General features: G+C 44.6%; 1 protein-coding gene across 1 annotated transcript in view; it reads right to left on the bottom strand.

Annotated features, from left to right (window-relative positions):
• Positions 1-23,781, bottom strand: part of MSTN (myostatin) — a 43,040-nt gene that overhangs the window by 13,534 nt on the left and 5,725 nt on the right. The window contains exon 2 of the mRNA XM_030210499.1: positions 21,765-22,123. Coding sequence (XP_030066359.1) covers positions 21,765-22,123 — 359 coding nt within the window. The remainder of the gene's footprint in view (positions 1-21,764; positions 22,124-23,781) is intronic.

A 23,781-nucleotide genomic window follows, 5' to 3' on the forward strand; every position in this document is an offset into this window, starting at 1 on the left:
TCCCTCTCTGCCCTTCCCTCCTCCATCCATAGCCAGCAATCCTCCTCTCTCCCCTCCCCTCCATTTCCAGCAATTTGTCCAGTCCTCTCCCTGGGCCCCCATGTCCATCCTTGTCCCTCTCTGCCCTTCCCTCCTCCATCCATTGCCAGCAATCCTTGCCTCCTCTATCCCCTCCCCTCCATTTCCAGCAATTTGTCCTCTCCCTGGGCCCCCATGTCCATCCTTGTCCCTCTCTGCCCTTCCCTCCTCCATCCATAGCCAGCAATCCTCTCTCCCCTCCCCTCCCCTTCCAGCAATTTGTCCTCTCCCTGGGCCCTGCCCTCCCATCCATGCCTCTCTGCCCTTCCCTCCGCACCCTGGGGCCTTTAAATCTTTTACTTCCGGTCGCAGCAGCGTCAGTGAAAGTGGAGCGCTGCCGACGTCTCCCTTCCCTTTGCGCTCTTGGTTCCCTCAGTGTCCGCCTTCTTCTGGCTCCCACCCAGTCCCTTCTGCTATCCAAATGCCCCCCACCCTCACCCCATCTGTCTCCCACCCAGTCCCTTCTGCCCATCCGAGTCCCCCTCACCCCATCTGTCTCCCACCCAGTCCCTTCTGCTATCCAAGTGCCCCCCACCCTCACCCCATCTGTCTCCCACCCAGTCCCTCCTGCCCATCCGAGTCCCCCTCACCCCATCTGTCTCCCACCCAGTCCCTTCTGCTATCCAAGTGCCTCCCACCCTCACCCCATCTGTCTCCCACCCAGTCCCTTCTGCCCATCCGAGTCCCCCTCACCCCATCTGGCTCCCACCCAGTCCCTTCTGCTATCCAAGTGCCCCCCACCCTCACCCCATCTGTCTCCCACCCAGTCCCTTCTGCCCATCTGAGTCCCCCTCACCCCATCTGGCTCCCACCCAGTCCCTTCTGCTATCCAAGTGCCCCCCACCCTCACCCCATCTGTCTCCCACCCAGTCCCTTCTGCCCATCCGAGTCCCCCTCACCCCATCTGTCTCCCACCCAGTCCCTTCTGCTATCCAAGTCCCCCCCACCTTCACCCCATCTGTCCCCCACCCTCACCCTGCCTCATCTTCTCCCTGCCACCCGGTCTTTAAAAAGAAATTGCCGACGCGATAGCGAGCGCAGCACCTCGTGTGGAAGTAAAAGAAGCGGATCCGATCATCTCATTGGGCCTTCCTTCACTGTCCCGCCCTAGAGGAAATAGGAAGTTGCGTCAGAGGAGGGCGGGACAGTGAGGGAAGGCCCAATGAGATGATCGGATCCGCTTCTTTTACTTCCACACGAGGTGCTGCGCTCGCTATCGCGTCGGCAATTTATTTTTAAAGGGCTGGTGCAGGGGGGGGGTGCCAGGATGAAGAGCAGCGGGAGTGGTGGCACCCCCCTTTCTGGTGACACCCGGGGCGGACCGCCCCCACCGCCCCGCCCTTGCTATGCCACTGGTCGTTGGCAGCGCTTTTACTGAGGCTGCTGCGACCAAAAGATTTAAAGGCCTCGGTGGCGTGGGGCGAGGGTAAGCACCGCGGCGGTGCCCTCCAGAGGTGGGCGCCCCCCTGCGGCGCTTACCTCGCTTACCGCATCGGCACGGCCCTGCCAGTGCACTATGAATGCTGGCTCCTCCCACGACCAAATGAGTTGGATTTGGTTGTTTTGAGATGGGTGTCCTCAGTTTCCATTATCGCCGAAAACCGGGGATGACCATCTCCGAGGTCGACCTAAATGTTGAGATTTGGGCATCCCCAACCGTATTATCGAAACAAAAGATGGACGCGCATCTTGTTTCGATAATACGGGTTTCCCCGCCCCTTCACCGGGACATCCTTAGAGATGGTCGTCCCAGTTCGATTATGCCCCTCTTAGCGGCTCATTTTCAAAGCACATAGATTTACAAAGTTCCATAGGTTGCTATGTAACTTTGTAAGTCTTAAGTGTTTTGAAAATACATCTCCATGTGTGCTTAAATGTTGGAGTTGTTCTTACATGTTTCTCATTTTTCTCTTTTGATTTGTTCTACAAAGGGATGGGCTGGTGGCCAAGTTGGCAGGGGAGTATAAGAACACAGCTCTCCATGTGCTACATTTATACTTAGTGGTCAATGTTTCTATATCTGGATAGCTTTCTGCTATGTACATGATGCATTATTATGACTGTCAGTTGATGACTATTACTGTGGAGATCCTGGAGGGTTTGGATATCTTAAAATTTTGGGTTTGTGAAAGATGATTTTGCTCTTTGAAATAAACTTGGAATGTTGGTCTATATTATGGTTGTATACTTCGTTTATTATGTATTTTGACATTCTGACTTCCAAGTTAATAAACAGATTTAAACTGAACTAAAAATGTGAGAGGGAAAAAGACACATCTGATATCTGCAGAGAGGTAGGTTCCCTGCTAATTAATCTCCAAAGGCCGTCTGAAAGAGCCAAGATTTGAGCTTGTGTCTGTATCCCATGCCTACACTCACCTCGCCTCCTGGTGACCAGGCCCTTTGGCTGCTGTGGACTGCCTTCTTCCTGTTTCCCAAACGTGTTCCAGAGATCATTCCAGTCCTATTCTGATGTTCCAGCATTCCAGAATTGCTTTGGTGTTCCTGTAGCCAAGCCTCACTCTTACTTGTGACATCATCAGTAAATGCCTTTATTAAGCACCTGGGAACTTTCAGGCTTTGCCTTCACAACAGAGGTTTTCAGATGAGTTTTCGTCTGTGTGTGTTTGTTGCAGTTCTAGCCCTGCTAGTTCTTGTCCTGCCAATCTTCAACTTCAGTTCTAACCCTGTTTATTCCAGCCTTGTCTGTCTTCAGCTTTAGTTCCTCCACTTCTTGTTCCAACCCTGTTTGCCTACAGCTTCAGCTCCAGTCCTGCTTATTCCAGCTCTTCCTACCTACTGTTTTAGCTCCAGTCCTGTTGTTCCACTCCTGCTTGTTCTATCCCAGCCTACCTACAGCTTCAGTTCCAGTCCTGCTTGTTCCAGCCCCACCTACCTACAGCTTCAGTTCCAGTCCTGCTGGAACCAGCCCTGTCTGTTTTCAGTCTTGTTCCCTGTTTGGGTGGTTCGCCTGCTGTAGCCGGTCACCGGCAGTGGTCCAAGGGCTCACTACTCCTGACCCTGTGACAGCTTAGTCTTAAATTGATGAACAGAAGTCTCAATCCTTAGATCCAATGGAAGTTAATTCCATAATTACAGGGCCCGGAAAGCAAAAACACACTGATGAATCCATTGAAGGTAAACAGAGAGAGGAGAACAGAAGCTAGCAAATTTGACAACATTATAATAATGGGTGATTTCAATTACCCACACATGAGTTATGCAAAATGTTTGCCAAATGACTGCAATCTCTCTTCCCAGTCAACATAAATAATGTTTCTACTTATCTAGAAGCTATCACCTCGAAGTCCCAGGAACCGCCCCAATCTCACAGCTAAGCCTTTGATAGGATACCCATAGTATCATTAGTTTAGCCCCTTTTATTGAAATATTTTTTATTAGCATCCAGTACAAAATTTAAAAAAATGCTAAATACAATAAAAATGATTAGATAGTGGAGAAAAACTCATTTGTTCAAAAAAAAAAAACGCCATTGCACCAATTTACAGAGAGTACAGCCATGATTTTAATTACCCTAATGTTGACTGAATAAATGTCACATCGGAAAATGCTATGAAGATATAATCCCTAGATGAAATAAACATGAAATATTCTGTTCCAGGCTACACTCTCACTTAGTTTGTATATAGTTTTAGGTTAATCTGTGTTATGTCCTCACTGTTGTGAGGCCCAATTGACCAATGTTTGTTGTTTTCGGTGAGCCTGGAGCTAGGGATACCCCATTTGTGAGAATTATTGGCCTGCTTGTCCTCAGAGAAAGCGAGGATGCTTACCTGTAGCAGGTATCCTCCGAGGACAGCAAGCCTTGAATTCTCACAAACCCTCCCACCTCCCCTAGAAGTTGTCTTCTATTTTTTTCTTTTTTTTATGTGGTAGCTGTGCCTTTGTGGCTGACGGGAAGGAACCCACACATGCACGGTGGAGCATTTCTCATGCTCCACAAAGCTCTGTAAAACTTGTTATAAGCGAAGGACCAGGCAACGCGGTGCCGTGTTACCCCACTTGTGAGAATGTAAGGCCTTCCGTCCTCAGAGAATACCTGCTACAGGTAAGTATCTTTGCTTTACTATCAGATTCTTGAATATACAATCAAATAAGCATATCAACAGAATGAATCCTCCTGTAAACAAACACATTAATCTTGTATAAAATATTGCTATGTAACAAGTTGTAATATATAGTAATAATTCTAACAAAATCTAAATATCGCACCTAAAATGGTAATATTGTGACTTTTTTGGCATTTATAATCTGCTTAACCATCAAGTTCAATGCAGAAGATAATTTCAGATTATAAGCAGGTACTTTCTCTGTCCCTAGAGAGCTCACATTCTCCGCCAAGATCAAAGCCTGCTGCATTAACCATTAACTCTCTTACATATCAAAATATAGGAATATATTACAGTGAGAGCTATAAGTACCTATTAGGTAAAAATATTTTTAAAAAACCAAAACAACAACAACAAATATAGTTCCCACATGGAATGCCAATATTGTACTAGAGAAAAACTGCCACTATGTACTCCATGTCCACACCACAGTGAGCGGGCACTGCATATATAAGGCGGGGGATGACCTGACAGTACTGAGGTTGTTTCATAAAGAGGATCTCAGTACTCATTTCTGAGGTATTGGCGATGCTTTCCACTGAGGAGCCTTCTGCTTTGGCATCAGGAATTCCATCTTTGTCAATCATGAGTGGACTTAGAGGTCCTTCTGAGACCTTTCTGATACGTCTAGACATTCAAGACCTGATTACAGCAGAATGGGTCTCACTGGATGCAGGGCTAAGAGGGGGAAGAGCCATGGCTGGCCTCTACCCGTTGGTTCCAGAGGAGAAAGAGAAATTGCAGCTTCCCAGGGTGGACTCCCTTGTTAGAGCAGTGACTAAGAAGACCATCTTGCCATTGGAAGTAGAGACCTACACGGGAATGCAGGAATCCCCTCCAGGGTTATGGGACTACCGCAGGGACTGAAGCAGTTCTGCGGGGCTCCCATGGAAGTGTGTACTTTACCAAGTATCAAGTTCTTGGAATGGCACCTCCTCCTCCTCTTTGCTTTAATAGCACAGATGTGGAAAGTCTTCCATTTTCTCGCTCTGCTCTCAGGCTGATGCGCAGGCCTTAACTCTGACACAGACACAAGCATCAGAGCTCACCTGAACTACTGGCGCATGCCAGCAAATCAGAGACAAATCTTCCGTGTGTGCACCAGAGCATTCCAAGTTCGAACTTCTGTTCCTTCCTTGCCTGCAGTGCTGCGCCTCGAACCCAGAGAGAGACTGAAAGAGCCAACCAGAATTTTTTTTTAGGTACCATTAAATTCTTGTGGGGATGGGTAAGATCCCAGCAGAGAGGGATTAGATTTCTGTCCCCAAACAAAGCTACTGCTTTATGCAGATGATATCTTGCTGACGCTGTCGCAGCCTGAGAGCTCTTTGCAAGCTGTGATGCAGATACTCCAGGGATATGGTCAGGTAGCCGGTCTCAAAATTAATATGCAAAAGTCTGAGATTATGCCTATACAATGCTCGAATGAGCTACAGGAGCAACTACAAGCCTCCTTCCATTTTCTTTGGTCCCCTAAGTACATTAGATATCTGGGGGTTAATTTGACACCAGACACTGGGGACCTATTTCGGGAAAACTTTATCCCCAAATTACGCGAGCTTCTGCAAGAATTGGAAAGATGGGGAGGGCTGCACATGTCATGGATGGGCAGAATAGCAGCGGTTAAGATGACACTGCTGCCCAAGCTGCTGTGTCTTTTCATGGCGGTGCCAGTTCATATATCACATACTTTTTTTCGCACACTTAATAAGAAAATGTTTGCCTTTATCTAGCGTAAAAGACCACCTCGTGTGGCTCGTAATGTCCTCTGTCAACTTCGGAAAGACGGGGGCATGGGGGTTCCTAATTTTAGTCTATACTACAGAGCTGCCCTCTTCCAAATGCTGTCCACGGTACAGAGAGGCTCGACTGAGCTATGGACCTATGCAGCACAGTGGGGCTTAAAAGGAGTGCCATTATGGGCCATGGCATGGCTCCCCCTGACGCTACTGCGAAGCCTCATATCTGGACTGAGGGGTCAGATGAGGATGATTCTGGGGGAGTGGGCTAGGTGTAGAGCGGCCTGGTTTCCTGGACGTAAATATCATATGATGACCCCTATCATTTATGCAACCGACTTTACGCCGGGTTGGGTAGTAGGGGTATACGGACAGTGGTCAGCGGCCTCTCTGCGCTTGTTGGGCCAAATATGGGAAGATGGGAAGTGGCATTCGTTTAACACACTCCAAGAGGAATTTGGATTAGGGGACAGAGACCACTTCTTCTATATGCAGATCAGGGATTTTATCCAGAGAAAAGCGAGAGAGGACTTATGCCTTGCGGCCACAGAGCTTGAACTAGCTATGAGATCTGGGGAAGGTAAAGGGGAGATATCTTGCATCTACAGAGCTCTGTTACGTAAGACCCAACCATTGGACAAATGCCTTAAGAAATGGGAGACTTTACTAGGTATCACATATGACCCAATGGTTTGGAAAAGAACATTTAAACGATTATTGGCATTCTCAGTGGCTACCCCTTTGCTGGAAAATGGATATAAAATGTTGTATCAATGGTATTTGACCCCTAGCCGGCTTGTCCGCATTTTCAAAAGCGGATCGGCAGCTTGCTGGTGTAAGTGTGGGGCAGAGGGTACATTTTGGCATATATGGTGGGATTGTCCAATGATAAAGCAGTTTTGGCAGGACTTACAGACCAGACTGCAGAGCGGGATGGGGCTTGTGATAGTGTTTGATCCTGGCTTGTGCTTGCTGAACATAGTTTTAAGAGAGAGCCGTGGCTTCTGCTCTGCACTTTTAAGTTATATCGTTACAGCAGCCAGGACTTTAATTGCAAAATACTGGAAACAACAAGTGCTACCCACTGTGGATCAAGTGCTCGCCAAAGTGGACTACTGCTGTTTAATGGATAAACTAACTGCCCTGCGACGAGGAGGAATGGAGAGATTTCTTAAAACCTGGTCTTCCTATGTGGAATAGCGGGGTCTTACAGGCTGATGTCTGTACTTGGTGACTTTTACAGCGATGACAGTGTGTGTTTTCTTGTCTGAGATATCCTGAGGGGGGTGGGAGGGAGGAGGTTTGTTGAATATTTAATGCAAAAAGACTACAGTGTACTGTTAGCCTGAGCTAAGGTTTGTAATGAAAAACTGTTTATTAATTAATAAAAAAGATTAAAAAAAAAAAAAAAGATTTCTGTCCCCATGCAACTCTAGTTCAAAGGGGACATTGCCCTAAATGACCAACAGGATTGGAAGCTAGAAGGCTCGCAGAAACAAGCCTCTTGGCCACTTTGGGCCTTCAAGCGACAGTGAGAAGCTAGTTCATGACTACAGCATGCCTGAAGTGGCATCAGCAGTTTGCAACACAAGACGAGCACCATAACGCCCAGCTAGAAGTGGGGTTCTCCTACATGGCAGAGGCTGTTTATCTCAAAAAAATGGGAATCTATATTCAAAACATTAACTGGAATGGTATACAATATCAAAATGTACCACGTTAAAATATAACTCTGGGTGAAAGAAGCAGATCGCCTCCTTGGGCCTTCCCTCACTGTGTCCCATCCTCTTGGAAATAGGAAGTTACATCAGAGGAGTGCAGGACACAGTGAGGGGAAGGCCCAAGGAGGCGATCTGCTTCTTTCACCCAGACACAAGGTGCTACACGCTGGTGCTGTGCAGCTGATTCAGAGATGTTTTTAAATGCAGGGAGCCGGGTGGCAGATAGAAGGGGGCTGTCGAGGGAGCTGAGGGTAGGCAGGTGGAGACTGGGTGGGGGGGGGCTCAGATGGGAGAAGGGGCAGGAGGGAGAATGGGGCCATGCCTGGGGCAGGTGGGAGAATGGGTCTGGGGCTGAAAAGTGGGGCAGATGAGAGAATGGGGCTGGGGATGAAAAGGGGGGGTCATAATGCAAGACAGATGAAGAGAACTGGAACTGGGGGCTGAAAATTGGCAGGGGCTGAAACTAGGAGCTGAAACTGAGGGCTGAAAAGAAGGGGCAGAGAGAGGGGACAGATCCTGGATGGAAGGGAGAGGAGGAGGGCAATTGTGGATGGAAGGGGCAGAGAAAGAGGGTAAACTCTGGATGGAAAGGAGAGAGAGAGCAGACAGTGGTTGGAAGAGGGAGAGAGAGGGCAGACAGGAGTAGATGATGGATGGAAGGGACAGAGAGAGCTGATGCTAGATGGAAGGGAGAGAGAAGGCAGATAGTGGTTGGAAGGAGCAGAGAGAGAGAGGGCAGATGGTGGAAGGAAGGGAGAGAGAGGGCAGATGGCCCGAGGGGGAAAAGCAGCCACAGGGGAAGGCCATGCGGCAGAACAAAGATGAGCAGTGCTGGAGGATGATCTCTTCTGTTGGTGGTATCCCTGCCAGCCAACGTACTTAACAGTTGTGGCAGGTGGGTGGCAACAGCAGTAGTGATTGGGGAGGCAGTGGCAGCAGCGATCAGGGGGTGGCGGCAGTGGCAACGATCCTGGAAGTGGCCCGGTGGCACCTTTGCCCCGGGCCCGGCTCAGTCTCTCTGCGGCCCTGCGCCAGAGCTTTGCAATGATGCAAGGCTGGTCCACTCTTTCTCTGCTGGGAGGACATCTTCAGGAATTTCAGGAGGTGTGGGCCAAGATCACATCAGATCAGTGGGTTCTAGATATTCTTACAGAAGGTTACAAGTTCTCCCGCCTAGTCACTCCTTTCTTCTTGAAGTTTCCTTGTAGAAAGGGAATCAAGGTGGTTGAGGTTCAGGCAACTATAGATTCCTTGCTGGTACTCCGAGTTCCCCAGGCCCAACAGGGACAAGGCAGATACTCCGTCTACTTCAATGTCCCAAAGAAGGAATGCACCTTTCGTCCATTTTTAGATCTCAAAGATCTAAACCGCTGCCTCCGAGTGTCCTACTTTTGCATGGACACACTAAGAGCAGTCATAGCCTTGGTTCAATCTGGAGAATTTCTTACCACCCTCAGTCTCAAGGAGGAGTATTTACATATATCCATATGACCACTGCGTCAGAGGTTTCTATGTTTTGGGGTGCTGGACCATCACTTCCAGTTCAGGACTCTGCCCTTCAATCTCGCCATGGCACCAAGAACATTTACCAAGATTATGGTGGTGGTGGTGGTGGCCTTTCTTTGGCACCACGGAATCAGACTTTGCCCGTTTCTCGATGACTGGCTGATTTGTGCATCGTCCTGTTTGGACAGCATCCATCTTCTGCTGTCATTAGATTGGGTGATCAATTTCTAGAAGAGCAGACTAACTCCATCGCAGATGATGGAGTATCTGCGCATTCTATTCGGCACAGCAAGGGAGAGGATCTTCCTCAAGAAACACAGGAGGTCAAAGCTGTTTCAATAGATTCGTCTTCTCCTCAGTCAAGGCAGGCCCAGGGTCTGTGACTACGTCTAGGTTCTGGGGTCAATGGGAGGGAGTGATAACAGATGCCAGCAAGTCATGTAGGGGAGCTCATAACAAGGTCCATCTTTCACAGGGCATCTGGACAGAACAGAAGTCTCAGTGCTCAATAAATGACTTGGATCTCAGGGCAGTGTGGAATGTCTTATGCAACTTCGCTCCCTTCTGGTGGGAGCCTCTGTCTGAGTTTTCTCCAACAATGCAAGCTATATCAACAAGCAAGGCAGAACACACAGCTGTCCAATGGTGGTGGAAGTGGCCTTCCTCATGAGTTGGGTGGAAAAAAAATCTTCTCTGCTTGTCAGCATCTCACATCACTGGATCCTTGAATATGGAGGTGAGCTTTCTCAGCAGGCATGCCTTGGACCTGGGAGAAAGGGAACTATCCAGCCAGAGTTTTCAGGTGATAGTGGACTGATGGGGTTCTCTGCTTCTGGGCTTGATGGCGATGAAAAGGAATGCCAAAGTGCTCAAGTTCTTCACCCATTGCAAAGAACCGGATTGGTGCCCTACTGCAGCCCTGGCTGGAGACACATCTATTGTATGTCTGCCCTTCTTGGCCCATGGTAGGCCATGTGTTGAAAAGGATCACATTGCACCAGGGTTGAATAATTCTCATAGCCCCAGATTGGCCACGGAGGCAATGGTATGGGGACCTGATTCAACTGCTGGATGGGAATCCTCTCTGTCTTTCTCAGGTACACGGCCTACTGAAGCAAGGTCCAGTGCTCATGGAGGATCCATGACCCTTTGAGCTTACTGCTTGGCCACTGAAATGGCTCAGTTGAGATGAAAAAGGTTATTCTGATTCGGTCATTGCTACCTTTCTTCAGGCTCAGAAACGCTCTATATCCATAACATATGTGAGGGTGTGGAGGATGTTTGAGGGCTGGTGTCCTGATCACGGACTTTCTCCCTTCTCTGCTCAGATTGCACATCCTAGGGTGTCTCCAGGCAGATCTTCAAAGAATTGGCATTGGGTTCTCGAAAAGTTCAGGTTGCATCTTTGGCCTGTTATAGGGGCCAACTACAGAAGAAGTTTCTTGTGGCGCACCTGGATATCATTGGATTCTTGTGGGGAGCAGGCCACTTGCGGCCTCCCTTTTGTACACTGTGTCCAGAGTGGAACCTTAATTTAGTCCTATGGGCTCTTCATGAGCCTTCTTTTGAGCCATGGACACACTAAGAGCAGTCATAGCCTTGGTTCAAATGGGAGAATTTCTCACCACCCTCAGTCTCAAGGAGGCATACTTGTATATACCCATATGGCCACTGCATCAGAGGTTTTTACATTTTGGGGTATTGGACTGGCACTTCCAGTTCAGGACTCTGCCCTTCAATCATGCCAACACCAAGAATATTTACCAAGGTAATGGTGCTGGTGCTGGTGGGCTTCCTTCAGCACCACGGAATCAGACTTTTTCATTTGTGTGTCATCCTGTTTGGACAGTGTCCATCTTCTGTAGTCATTAGATTGGGTGATCAGTTTCTTGAAGAGCAGACTAACTCCATCGCAGACGTTGGAGTATCTGCACATTCTATTTGACACAGCAAGGGAGAAGATGTTCCTAACGAAACATAGGAGGTCGAAGCTGGGTCAACAGATTCGACATCTTCTCAGTCAAGGCAGGCCTGGGACTACATCCAGGTTCTGGGGTCATTCAGGTACACTGGGTATTTCTCTGACTGCGTTCTTGGTGGTTTGGTACATGTAGGGTTTTGGAGCTTCAAGTTCTCTCTTGTCAAGATCCTTTTCTCTGCTTTTTGGAGGCTGGGGTCTCCCTGTGCACAGTTTCTTTCTTTCTTTCTTTCTTTCTTAAGTGGTATCAGCATTTTCATCTCAACCAATCTATGGAGCTTCTGTCTTTTTGCAGAGAAGACAAAGAGGCTCAGTTTTCTTCCTTGAAGCTTCTTGATGTGCATAGAGTCCTCATTACGTATTTGGAAGTCGTGACTAAGTTTTGCAAATCAGACATACTGTTTGTGGTTTTGGTAAACAGAGGCTTGTCCTCATGGCTTCCAAGCCCACAGTTCCTAGATGGCTGAAGGAGACTATGATGTCAGCTTATTTGTGTGCAGAGAAGCAGGCTTCTTAGACCTTGCGGACTCATTCTATGAGGCGTACAGCAACATCCTGGGCAGAGACAACCTTATTGTCTGCAGCGGATATTTAAAAGGCAGTAATGTGGTCAATGCTGCATACCTTTCCCAAGCACTACAGGGTAGACATTGTGGTGCTCAGAAGCCAGTTTGGGGGCTTTGGTCCTCAGGGTGGCATCGCCAAGATCCCACCCATTCTGGGGATTGCTTTTAAACATACCATAGGAATAGTGGGAAATTATGTAATTGAGGGAGACATTAAGTCTTACCCGATAATTTTCTTTACATTAGTCCTTCCCACTATTCCAGAGGCCTGCCTGAGGTTTCTGAGATGTTTAGTCGGTGCAAAGTAATGGATCAAATAATGACCATCACTTTGTGCATGGTGTTTCCTGCGCATCTCTTGTTCTCTACAAGTTGTCCAGAAATGAGAGAGGTCCACACATGTTTTCGTGTTTGTTTAGTGTTAGGTTAGCAAGTTTTTTTTTTAAAGGTTGTGTTTATTCTGAGCTTATCCTTACTGCTTGTCTGTGTCAATACGGAGGAGCTGGACTGGATGCCAAGAGAGGCCTAGTGGTTAGAGCACTGGTCCTTTGATATCCATAGGTGGCCAGTTCAAATCCCACTGCTACTCCTTGTGATCTTTGGCAAGTCACTTAACCCTCCATTGCCTCAGGTACAAACTTAGATTTAGATTGTGAGCCCTCCAGGGAAATACCCAGTGTACCTAAATGTTACTTACCTTGAGCTACTACTGAAAAGTTGTTAGCAAAACATAAATAAATAAATAAGTAAAAATATGTCTCAGTTCAGTTTTCAGTTCTCTATCTCCACCTGCTAGTTGATGGACACAACTATTCCACAGGTTCTGAAATAGTAGGAAGGACCAGTGGTGTAGCCACAGGTGGGCCAGGGCCCACCAACTTAGGGCTCAGGCCCACCCATCAGTAGCACACATTTGGTGGTAGCTGGTGGGGATCCCAAGCTCAGCCAGCTGAAGACTTCCCCTTGCTGGTAATGAAAACAGTACTCTCCATGATACCGGCACCTGCTCATGCTCTGTTTTCTGCACATGCCTGCTGCAGACTGAAAAGGTGGAAAGAAGCGTTTTCCCACCTGATGAGATAGTTTTTTTTGAGGAGGGGGAGAACACTTGGTGCCCACCCACTTCTTGCTAGGCCCACCCAAAATCTGTAGTCTGGCTACGCCCCTGGGAAGGACTAATGGAAAGAGAATTATCAGATAAGACCTAATTGCTCCTTCTCCCTAAACACCTAGTGTAAATGAAAGAGCTTACTTTTCCTGAGGTAATCCTTAAACTGGAAGTACACAAAATATTTGTGTCCTTTTTACCTGTGCTTGCATTTAGAAAAGCAGAATTTGTTATCTAATATTTTTCTAAGTTCCTAGTTCTGAGAGAAAAGCTGTGCTAATGCTACCATAAAGCTGAAAGAAGGAAGTCTCATTGGAAACAGAAGGTAATTCTTCCTAACAGAGAAGGGGCTAAATCGTTGTACTAGCTTACTAGTAAAGGAAGTAGCAACCAAAACTGTAGCAGAATTTAATTACACTTGAGACAGATACAGAATGCAGTGCTAAAAGAAACCGGGCTGTTAGTAATATATTAAACATTGAAGACTGTTCCCATTGCTGTCAGGAAGATGATGTGCCATTTGTTTTATGCCACACATATCACTTAGTATGAAGACCAAAACATTCTACTTTGGTTTTATCAGACCACAAAACCTTCACACATGCATGCAGTGTAAATGATTCTTTACAAACAATATGTGGAAGTCATTTGGATTTTCTGAAGGAGTGACTTCCTTGCCATATTTGTGGAGTAATTTTGAAATTGTTGAACTGTCTACATTTTCCCCAGTGTCAGCCAGAGAAGATCTGCCTCTGTAGTACTTTTAACATAACCGTATGCCTCACAGTGACCACCTTCAGCAAAATTTCTTAACCCACAGCTACATCATTTCAAAGGATGACCAGATTGAGGCCGTGTCTTGGTGGTGCCTACCTGTTTTCACTTTATACACTAAAACTTTTATAGTCTACACCCAATCTGTTGTTTTGAATATCTTTATCCCCAAGTGCTTTCAGCAGCTCCATGTTCAGGATGTTTAGACCTTTGCTTCCATTCAGCCAGATTTGATGTTGTCTTGGTGGGGCAGAGTGGCGGAGGTGTAGATGATGATTCTCTCCAAATCTTATTTTTCTTTGCCCAATTAAACCCCACAAGTATTTTACGACATGGGACAAATTATTAGGAAATCTTTTTATGGCAGGGGAGAAGACCGAAAATTTCCCTACAGCAACTCAAATTAGCCCCTGAAAAGGGAAGAGTGGGACTCCCAAATCTACATTGCTCTACAAGGTAGCAGTTATTAAATCCCTAAAGGACCATAGTGAATACAGGAAGGATAAACATTGGGTACGTCTTGAGAAGTCAATTCTCATCCCCTTTTCTAATTTTAATTGTACTAAATTGAATATAGGAGTTAAGATTCAGCAATGGGCATCCAAACAATGGCACCCTTTTTTAGACTTCCTCTGTAAAATTTGGCCCAGCTTTGTCTTTCGGCGGCCCTGGGTGCAGTTGCACCATGGAGCGATACAAAGACATTACAATATTCACAGTTTTGTTCTCCATTCCTTTCCTAATAATTCCAAACTCCCCCTCAAATCACAAGTCAGGAACCTTGGAATAATACAGTTAGATTTAACACAGTCTGATTCCCCAAATCCAAGCAACCTTCAAGAGCTACTTCCACTATTTGTGACAGCTATGCTGCCTCTCTCCTTGAGAAGGTAAATCTTATCCCAGTTGTGCACACCATGATAACATCAAGACTAGATTACTGTAATGCACTCTACAACGGTCTGACTACAAAGGACCTGTACCAACTCCAATTGATTCAGAATGCTGCAACAAGACTAACAGAAGGCTGCAAGTGATGTGACCACATCAAACCATTTTTGCAAAAACTTCTTAGGCTACCAGTACAATACATGGCTAAATTTAAAACTCTGTCTCATCTTCAAGGCCCTTAAAGGAAATGGCCCTGAGATAAAAATGTCTAGGGCAAAAATTGGGACATTTTTATCTGGACCTGTTTCAGTCACGACAAAGTCACAAAAAGGTGCCCTAACTGATCAGCTGACCACTGGAAGGATTAAGGCATGACCTCCCCCTAATCCCCCAGTGGTCACTGATCTCCTCCTACCCCAAAGATGTGACAGTACATTATCACGATCTGTGACAGCTTCAGACATTATGATGTCATTACAGCACAAGCTGGTCCCAGGAGTATGGTAGTGATCAGCGCAATGGACTGTAGAGAAAGGGACCCACCCAGGTCCATATCCCACTCTAACTAGTACACTTGTGGTAGAAATTGTGAGCTTTCTAAAACCCACAAAATACCAACTGTATTTTTGTAGTGGTCTACAGTTAGATACAGTAGGTTTTTAGTTGTGCTTGAGGGCTCACAATGCAAAATAAAGGTGTTAAGTTGGGATTTGTACTGGGTCCCTTTATGTGAAGTCCACTGTACTAACCACTAACCTGCCCATCTGCTCTGCTGTGGCCAGTTTACTAGGAATGGTGCCACACAGCCATCACTATGGCTTATTTTTGTGTGTTTTTCTCTTGGACTTTAAAAAAAATTTTACCTAAATGAGTACATACCGAGCACAAAATCGTCTGTAAAATAGCAATTTTCAAAACAAAAAAAAAGACATTTTCTGTTTGAAAATTGCTACATTCAGGATGAGCATTTTAGATGTTTTCAGCAAAACATCTACAACTGGACTTGGACATCATATCAAGAATTCCCCTCTTAGCTATTTGTTAATAAAATCCCTTGAATTTTTGGTTGTTGTTTTGTGGTACTTGTTCCTTGGTTTGCTCTACTCTACAGTGACAACATTCAGAGGGGAACTATCAGCAGGGCCCCTACTACATGATATTAAACAGAAAAATTATCAGTTTAAAATTATGCATATATTCAGTCAGCATATGCATTTCAGTGAAATGGTTGAATGTTCTGATGAGTGTAATGAGGACCATGGCATAGGGACAGGGATAGCCAGTCTTACTCATCACAATATACATACATAACTTTAAACAGCTACCCCCGGATTTTATATACGTGGTCAAAAATGTGCACTAAAATTTGGCACGCATTGGGCGTATTCCATAATTGTGCATGCAACCTAATTGACAAATGAGCAGTTAATTGGCAATAATTGGGTGCTAACGATTATTGGTGCTTATTGGCAAAATTTGAATTTATGCACACATCTTTGTAGTCAGTATTCTATAAAGATGCATGTGTGCATTGTACAAGTGTATCTGAAAAGGGGGTGTAGCCATAGGAGGGGCATGGGGATTAGGGGTGTTCCTAGAATTTGTACGCAGTGTTATATAATAAAACAGACCCGCACCTAAGTTAGGCGCGAAGATGTACACCAGGTTTCAGTTGGTATAAATCCTCGTACTTAAAATTCAGTGCAGATCCTAGTGCTAAGTGCTGTTCTATAAATGGTGCCCAACTTTGAGCACCTTTTATAGAATTGCACTTAGTGCGCTCTTTTTTATAGAATTTAGTCCATAAAGTGTTCTTTTAAAGTTATTCTTGCTATTTGTGTGCTTCACTTAAATGCATCAAGTTATACTGACAGTGGCTGAAGTTTACTACTGTCTGTATTAAATTTAGGCACTGTCTTGGAATGACTTTGAAGTCATTTCTACTTACATGAATAAATTTTGGCCATGTTTTGACAAGTGAAAATCTATGCATTTGCTGAACTGTTATTTTCAGCACACAAAGCTTCCAGGGGCGTAGCCATACCTCGGCAGGAAGGGGGGCCAGAGCCCGAGGTAGGGGGCACTGTTTAGCCACCTCCCCCCGCTGCCTCCGCCACTTTGGACCCCCCGCCCCCCTGCCCCGCCGCCGCATCAGGTACCTTGTTTGCTGGCGGGGGTCCCCAATCCCCGCCAGCTGAAGAGTCTTCTTCAGCGCCAGTCGACTCCGGCACCTTCATAAGGCGCCAGAAACAGATGATCACAAAACGAAGGCGCTGGAGTCGACCAGCGCTGAGGAAGACTCTTTGGCTGGCAGGGATTGGGGACCCCCGCCAGCAAACAAGGTACCTGATGATGTAGTGTTATAGGTGTGTTAATGTTTTTAATGCACGTTAACCACGTATGTGCCTACAATATCCCTATAGGTGCCTACATGGTTAGTACGCGTACTAAGTGTAGGCACGCTAACAACACTAACGCACCTTAGTTAGAAGGTGAGGACACCTGTTGGTCAGAACCTTTAACCAACAATCTGATTTCTAATATAGCCAAGATCTCTCAGGGGTCAGAGATATGGCTCTGCATCTTATGAAAACTTCTCAGCTTTCAGTCATTCTATGTCACAACAGCTGTATTACTGAGAAAGGACACACAGGAGAAAAAAAATTTCCATGCATTTCTTCTCCCAGTCCCTTTCCTCATTAATTGTCAGCAGGAGTGCTTGGAGAAGGCAGGAGAGCATGGGGAGGGAAACATCCCGATCTATCTACCCCCATGTCCACCCATATTATAGCTGTAGTGATTGCACAGTACCATGCTAATTTAGGCACAGAGCAGGATGGAGGGAAGGGGAATAAGGAGGTGGAGGACAGAGGGTGCAAAAGGAGAGAGTGCAAATGGGAAGAGTCAGTAAGCGAAATGGAAATGTGTACACGAGAGAAGAGAGAACAAAATAATAGGAACAATTCAAAGGAGAAGAAAAAAGTGAAAGAGGAATGGGTTTGTGCTCCAAACAGGAGCCGTGGGAAGCAGACTGCTGCTGCTGTAAGTCAAGGTGCAATAGAGATTGTGCTGAATGCCATGGTTTGCAGAAGGGAACTGCTAGGGGTTTCAGCATACAGCGAAACTGCAGAACAGATATTGTCTAACTGGGATGTGCAATTTGGAGTTTTCGTCTGGTCTTTCTTAAGAATTGCACAATACATTATCAGCTTCATTTCAGTCTCTTTTCTAGTATTATGCCATTTTCAGATATGCACTCCCCCCTTCAGATGTCATAGTGTACTGTAAGCATGCTCTGGCTCTGAAGAAAGTCTTGAAGTCAAGACCAGATGTCAACACTTTATGCAAATGCACACACTTCTCTGCAATTTAAATCTATAGGTAGCAGTGGGAAATGTTTTTTACATTAAAAATAATTCTGAAATGAATTAAGTTATTTCATATAAAGATTGTAACAAAAATAATTTTGAGTACATTTTTGTATGCTGATTATGGCAGATTGCCTACTCTCCAGTCTTATTTTAACAACAGATCACTTCTAAGAATAACATTAACAAACATGATCGTAATTCACATCTCAGCTTGGGGTGTTTTCTCCATGTCAACTCTCCTGTGATGGGATGGACTGGAATATTTACTGAGACAACTATAGAACACCATATCTGTTAGGGGGTAGGAAGACCAGGGGAGTGTATAGCAATATGCCATGGAAGTGTCATGGGTGTTTCATGTCTGCTATACAATGCTTAAAAACTGGAGAGAAACAAAAAACCCTGCAAAAGACTATGTGCTGCTCTACCATAAGCACCATAATTATTTGAGAAATGAATGTCTTTCCAAGGCCACTATTTGGCCTTCATCCACCACACCATCTTTGACTTATTCAGCTGACCTATTGAGCCTGTACATGATATCTCTGCGATGCAGCACCACCAGAAATAGAAGTAGCAGAGGATGTCTTTTTTATGCCCTTAACTTTACCACACACAAAATGTATCTTTCTGACTACCTCTTAGTGTTCAGAATATCAGCTGTGAAGCTGTTGTGTACATTTAGCAAAGGGAGAGATTGCTTGGGGAAAAGTTTTGTAAAGTGTTGCACAGTGTTTAAAGAAAATTTAAAAAAGAATTGACTGGCAGTGAAGAACAAGACTAAATGTGTGTGTGGAGTTTTGAGGCTGCTGATCATCAGGGTTGGATATAAGATTTTGGTCAATAAGTAGGCGAGACAGGAATGGGGTGCCAGGGTGCCACAGTAACACCCCTTTGGAGCAGCCTCAATAGATGGGCTTAGAAGAAGTGAAAGCAGCTTCCTCTTTGTACTGGGTATTTGACACCCTAGGCAGCTGTCTATGTTGCCTTTGCTTAAATATGAGCTTCTCAATGTGATCGCAATATACAGTGCAAATCAGGAAAAGATATAATAGTTTTGAATAGGGCCAGATATAAGAGCAGGTGGAAAGATAGAAGTATGGAAGATGATATGGTTGTAAAGGAAATGTAAGTGTGGTAAACTAAAAGGGGTGTGTGTGGGGGGGGGGGGGGTGAAATAAAAAGAATGGTGCCCAGTTTACAGTTAAAATAAAGATCAAAAACCTTTTGGTAAAATGAATGGAACTGGACATAAGCAACAGCTAGCCAGGCTAGATGCACTTCATTTTATTCAAGTAATGTAAACCTGTATGCTGATTTATGGAAACAAACCATAAAATCTTGAAAATTGTGCTGCAGAATTTCTTAATCCTTGCCACCGGATCTGACCCTGAACTTCTGTAAGAAAAGGGTAACATTTGAGAGGCAGATCCTGATCCTGAACTTCCGTAAGAAAAGGGTAACATTTGAGAGGCAGATCCGGTGGCAGGGATTAAAAAATACTATAACACAATTTTCAAGATTCCATGGCTCGTTTCCACAAATTAATATATAGTTTTATATTACTTAATATACAGTCCCATTTTCACTGCAAATGTTTAATATTTTCATTTTAAAAAATAATGTATTCTCTAATTTTGGTTTTGTATGCCTGGATAATTTATTTTATAGTTTTTATTTCCTTCTCTATTTTCCCATTTCTTCTTATTAACCTTTCATGCCACAGCACCATCCCCTTGATCCTGTGGCAATAGGCACAGTAGCTGGAGACAGCATGGGCCGCAGAATCACAAAAAAAGTGGGAGCCCTGATGGACATATGTAAAATACAACATTTTTTTTAAAGTCCAATTTTGAGTGAATCAGTCATAGGATTTAGTTCTCCTGAAAGATTTAGGAGGGAAATTATTAAGCTATATTGGGGCTTTAAGTTGGGTTATTTGTCCCTTAACACATGTGAAAGGGTTCTAACATCACTTAAATTACCCATAACACTATGATAACTAAGGGCTTCTTTTACAAAGCTGCGCTAGTAATACCCACATGGTAAATGAGAGGAAGCCTATAAGAACTGAATGGGCTTCCTCTCATTAACCGCACAGGAATTGCTAGTGCAGCATTGTAAAAGAGGTCCTAAGTCATTGCAGGGTACATAGTAATGAGATTCAAAACATGCAAATGCATGTACAGCAGCTCATTACTATGTAAATCCTATAATGCAACTTGCAATGAACACCACAAGTCACATTATAGCTGGAAAAATAACCCCAACCAAAAGCACAGTCCCATACTCCCAGTGCTGTCCTCACCACCTGTTTGTGATCACCCCAAACCCCTGATCTTAAGCCCCTCCCTTTATTTTAACCCTCCCCCCATATGAAGGCCTCCACAATCTCAAATCCCATCCCCCCATAGTAAGGCCACCCTGATCTCAAACCACACCCTGATAGGCCCCCCACAATCAAACCTCCCCGATAGAAGGCCTCTTCAACCAAACTCTCCCCTCCCCCAAAAGGATTCCCATCCATTCTCAAGTCCATATGTGGTAGGAGATTCTGTGCAGGAGTGATCTCCAATTCTTCCTGTTCTTGCCAGCACCAACAAAATGGTGCCCCTAGCAGTTGCCTTGGAGCAGTGGTGTGCTGGAGCAGGCTCTCACAGGCTCTCGAGAACCGTTTGTTAAGTTTTTAAGAATTTTGGGAGCCGGTTCTCCATGGCTACTTTAACAAATGGATCCCAAAATGTGGGCTTGGGCCCCTCCTGAATTCTCTTTTACTTTGCTGGTGAGAGAGAGCCCCCTGTTAACAATTTACCAGCACACCCCTGCCTTGCAGTATTACCACAAGGGGTCATTTTTTACTATATATACTACCTCTAGGGGTATCATTTTGAGAGGCAGTGCCAGCAAGAGCAGAAGCAACTGAGGATCATTCCTGCCCAAGAACTCCTACATCTCCACATATGGGCTCATACACCCTTGGGGGTAAGGATTTTATTGGGCGAGGTTGGTCGGGGAGGTCTTCCTTTTTGGGGGGGAGATTGAGAGCAGAAGGTTGGGGTTATCAATGGAGGGAGTGGCAGAGACAACACTGTGGCCCCTTTAAGATGCGGCCCTGGAGCATCGGTCTGCACTAAGAGGTCCGATGCTCCCAGGCCAATGGACTAATGCTGTGTGCAAGGTGACTTGCAGGCAGCATTTTAACTATACCAACTTGTGGAAGTCAGCAACCATGGTACTCAGTGATACCGTAGGTTGATGAATCTTGTGGTAAATCAGGGTGCAGTAAAAGCTCACATTTTACTGCACCTTGATAACTGCCTCCCATAAGGGCATGAATGGAGTATCTGTGACAGTCTATCCTCCAAATATGCTTCAGCAATTTTTTTTTTTTTCAAATAATTACAGGTGAGGTTTCTAGCCAGATACCTATTTTTTTGATGTCATATAGTTGGCCAAACCTATCTCCTGTTATTTGCCCTTGGAAGGCCAAAATAGTTTGGGGCAAACCAAGGCCATAAGAGTTTATGCAGCTAAAAGTTTTATAAACTGGATAATGTCTAAAACCGAAAGCATGTGCAATTTATATTTATTAGAAGAGTCTGCCATATACATGATGATTTTGTAATGCTCCCTTTAAGTTTTTTGATGCACCTGATTGAATGGTAAATGTTTCAGTAAGTAGAAAAGCTAAGCATTTCTTTAGAGTCCTGTATTAGAAATCTGTAGTTATAGCTAGGAATGCTGACCATTTGTAATGACAGAATATTAGAGGAGTGTTAACCCTATGATCTGTGCATTCCAAAACCCCAAAGCATTTCATTTTACTATTCTTCCAGTATGCAAGTCATAATCAGACTCTGCTATAGGGAAAGAAGAGCAGCTATTGCAAATGTACCACTTACCAGTCCATCTTCATTTGTTACCGCAACATCATGTTCATTTTCATCAAAAGCTTTGATTTCAATACCAAGGTTGGACTCGGGTTGTTTGAGCCAATTTTGCAATACTGATTTGACATCAATGCTTTGCCAGATACCAGCATCTGGCCTCATATCCAGTTTCAGAGATCGAATAACATAGCCTGAGCCCTCTTTCATGGGTTTGATGAGCCTCAGTATTTGCACAATTACTGTTGTAGCTCTCTGGACTGGTTTCAAGTATATCCACAGCTGGGCCTTCACTACTTTATTGTACTGTATTTTAGGGTTGAATTTAAAGAAGCAACATTTTGGTTTTCCATTCGCTTGCATGAGAAATTCAGCTAAAAAAAAATGAACAGAATGAATGATCACCAAACAGGAACTTGAAATTTAACGTACAGATCAAACAGCAATGATATGGATGAATGAAGTCAGAGACATTATTTTTTTGTTGTGACCCAGATCATTATTTAAATTAGGGGTCATGATCCAGTCAACCATTATACTTTCTGAATTTTTACATTTCTTAGGTATTTTTTCAATATTTTCACTTGAGTTTATTTTAGCATATTATAAAATGAATTTTATTAAAACAGACAAGTCTGCAGTTCTCTTAGGAAGATTAATCAATGGGGTTATAGATCATTACCCTGCAGTTACGTAGACAGAGATAAGTAGTATGGTTCCCATATCAAACCACATGCATGCCCAGAAATAAAGGTTAACAAATACAAAAACAATAATATATAAATAACCTATTATTGAACCTCATAAATTTCCAGTTCAATTTTGTATAAGGAATCCAAGTTGGAAAAAAAGATGGCCATGTTTGGGTATTCAAAAGTTTCAATCTATTATACAAAAGGCTTCCTGAATATGAAACCTTTTGTAATACGTGTATAAGGCTGTGCAAAAAAAAATGCGTGTTTGGCTACATGTACTGCAGGGAGAGCCATTTTACAATAAACCGTGAAAAAAAAAAAAAGAAAGAATGACAGCACACAGGGCTTTGTACATTTAGTAAGTGTAAGTGGTGGAATTTTGTAAAACTGCATATAAAAAGATGAGCCAATCAAGGAGTCATTGTCTAAAACTCTCATTTTTGCAAATTCATTGTGATTTTGAACAACAGATAGGCAAGCAAAGTTTCCCCTTCAAGGTCTCTTCTCAAGCCCCATCCAAAGGAAAGTTAAAGCATTTGACTGGAAGCAGGTGCAAATGCCAGCTGAGAAATGCAGAACATACATTCAGCTAGAAGGATCACCAAAACCACACTCACCTTTAAATCTCTGAATGCTACCAACCTACACTTATAAGTAGCAGCTTTTCTAAAATAGCTGCATATAGTTGTATGTTAATTTACATTTACAAATCAGCTTTTCACATGTGGAAATGGTCTCTAAGCCTTTCAAAATCACCTTTTTGACCAGCTTTCGGGAGTTGGCACATATTATCAGACTGAGGTGAAGATGGGGCAGTGCTTAATATTTAAAAAGCTGGGAGGAGGAGAGAAATATAGCAACCATTCCCTTACTGTGCTTTAGAATGTAGTTATACTAAGGAAGCAGTTATACCCATGAGTCTCTGGACTTTACCTATGTACAAATATGCCAGGGGACAAGAACAGTTGTGCAGCCCACCATGCTGAGTCTAAAAGAGTTTTAGAGTTGAGGAGTAGCCTAATGGTTAGTGTGGTGGGCTTTGATCCTGGTGATCTCGGTTTGATTCCCACTGCAGCTCCCTGTGACCTTTGGCAAGTGACTTAACCCTCGATTGCCCCTGGTACAAAACCTTTGGGGTCCTTTGAATAAGGTTCGCTGAAAAATGGCCTGCGCTGGTGTAGACGCATGTATTGGACACACATAGGTCCATTTTTCAGCACACCTGCAAAAAAGGCCTTTTTTTGCAGAAAATGGATGTGCGACAAAATAAAAATCAGTGCACATCCATTTTGGGCCTGAGACCTTATCGCCACCCTTTGACTTAGTGGCAGGGGCGT

The sequence above is a fragment of the Microcaecilia unicolor genome, chromosome 7, assembly GCF_901765095.1.
Source record: "Microcaecilia unicolor chromosome 7, aMicUni1.1, whole genome shotgun sequence".
Taxonomy (NCBI): Eukaryota; Metazoa; Chordata; class Amphibia; order Gymnophiona; family Siphonopidae; genus Microcaecilia; species Microcaecilia unicolor.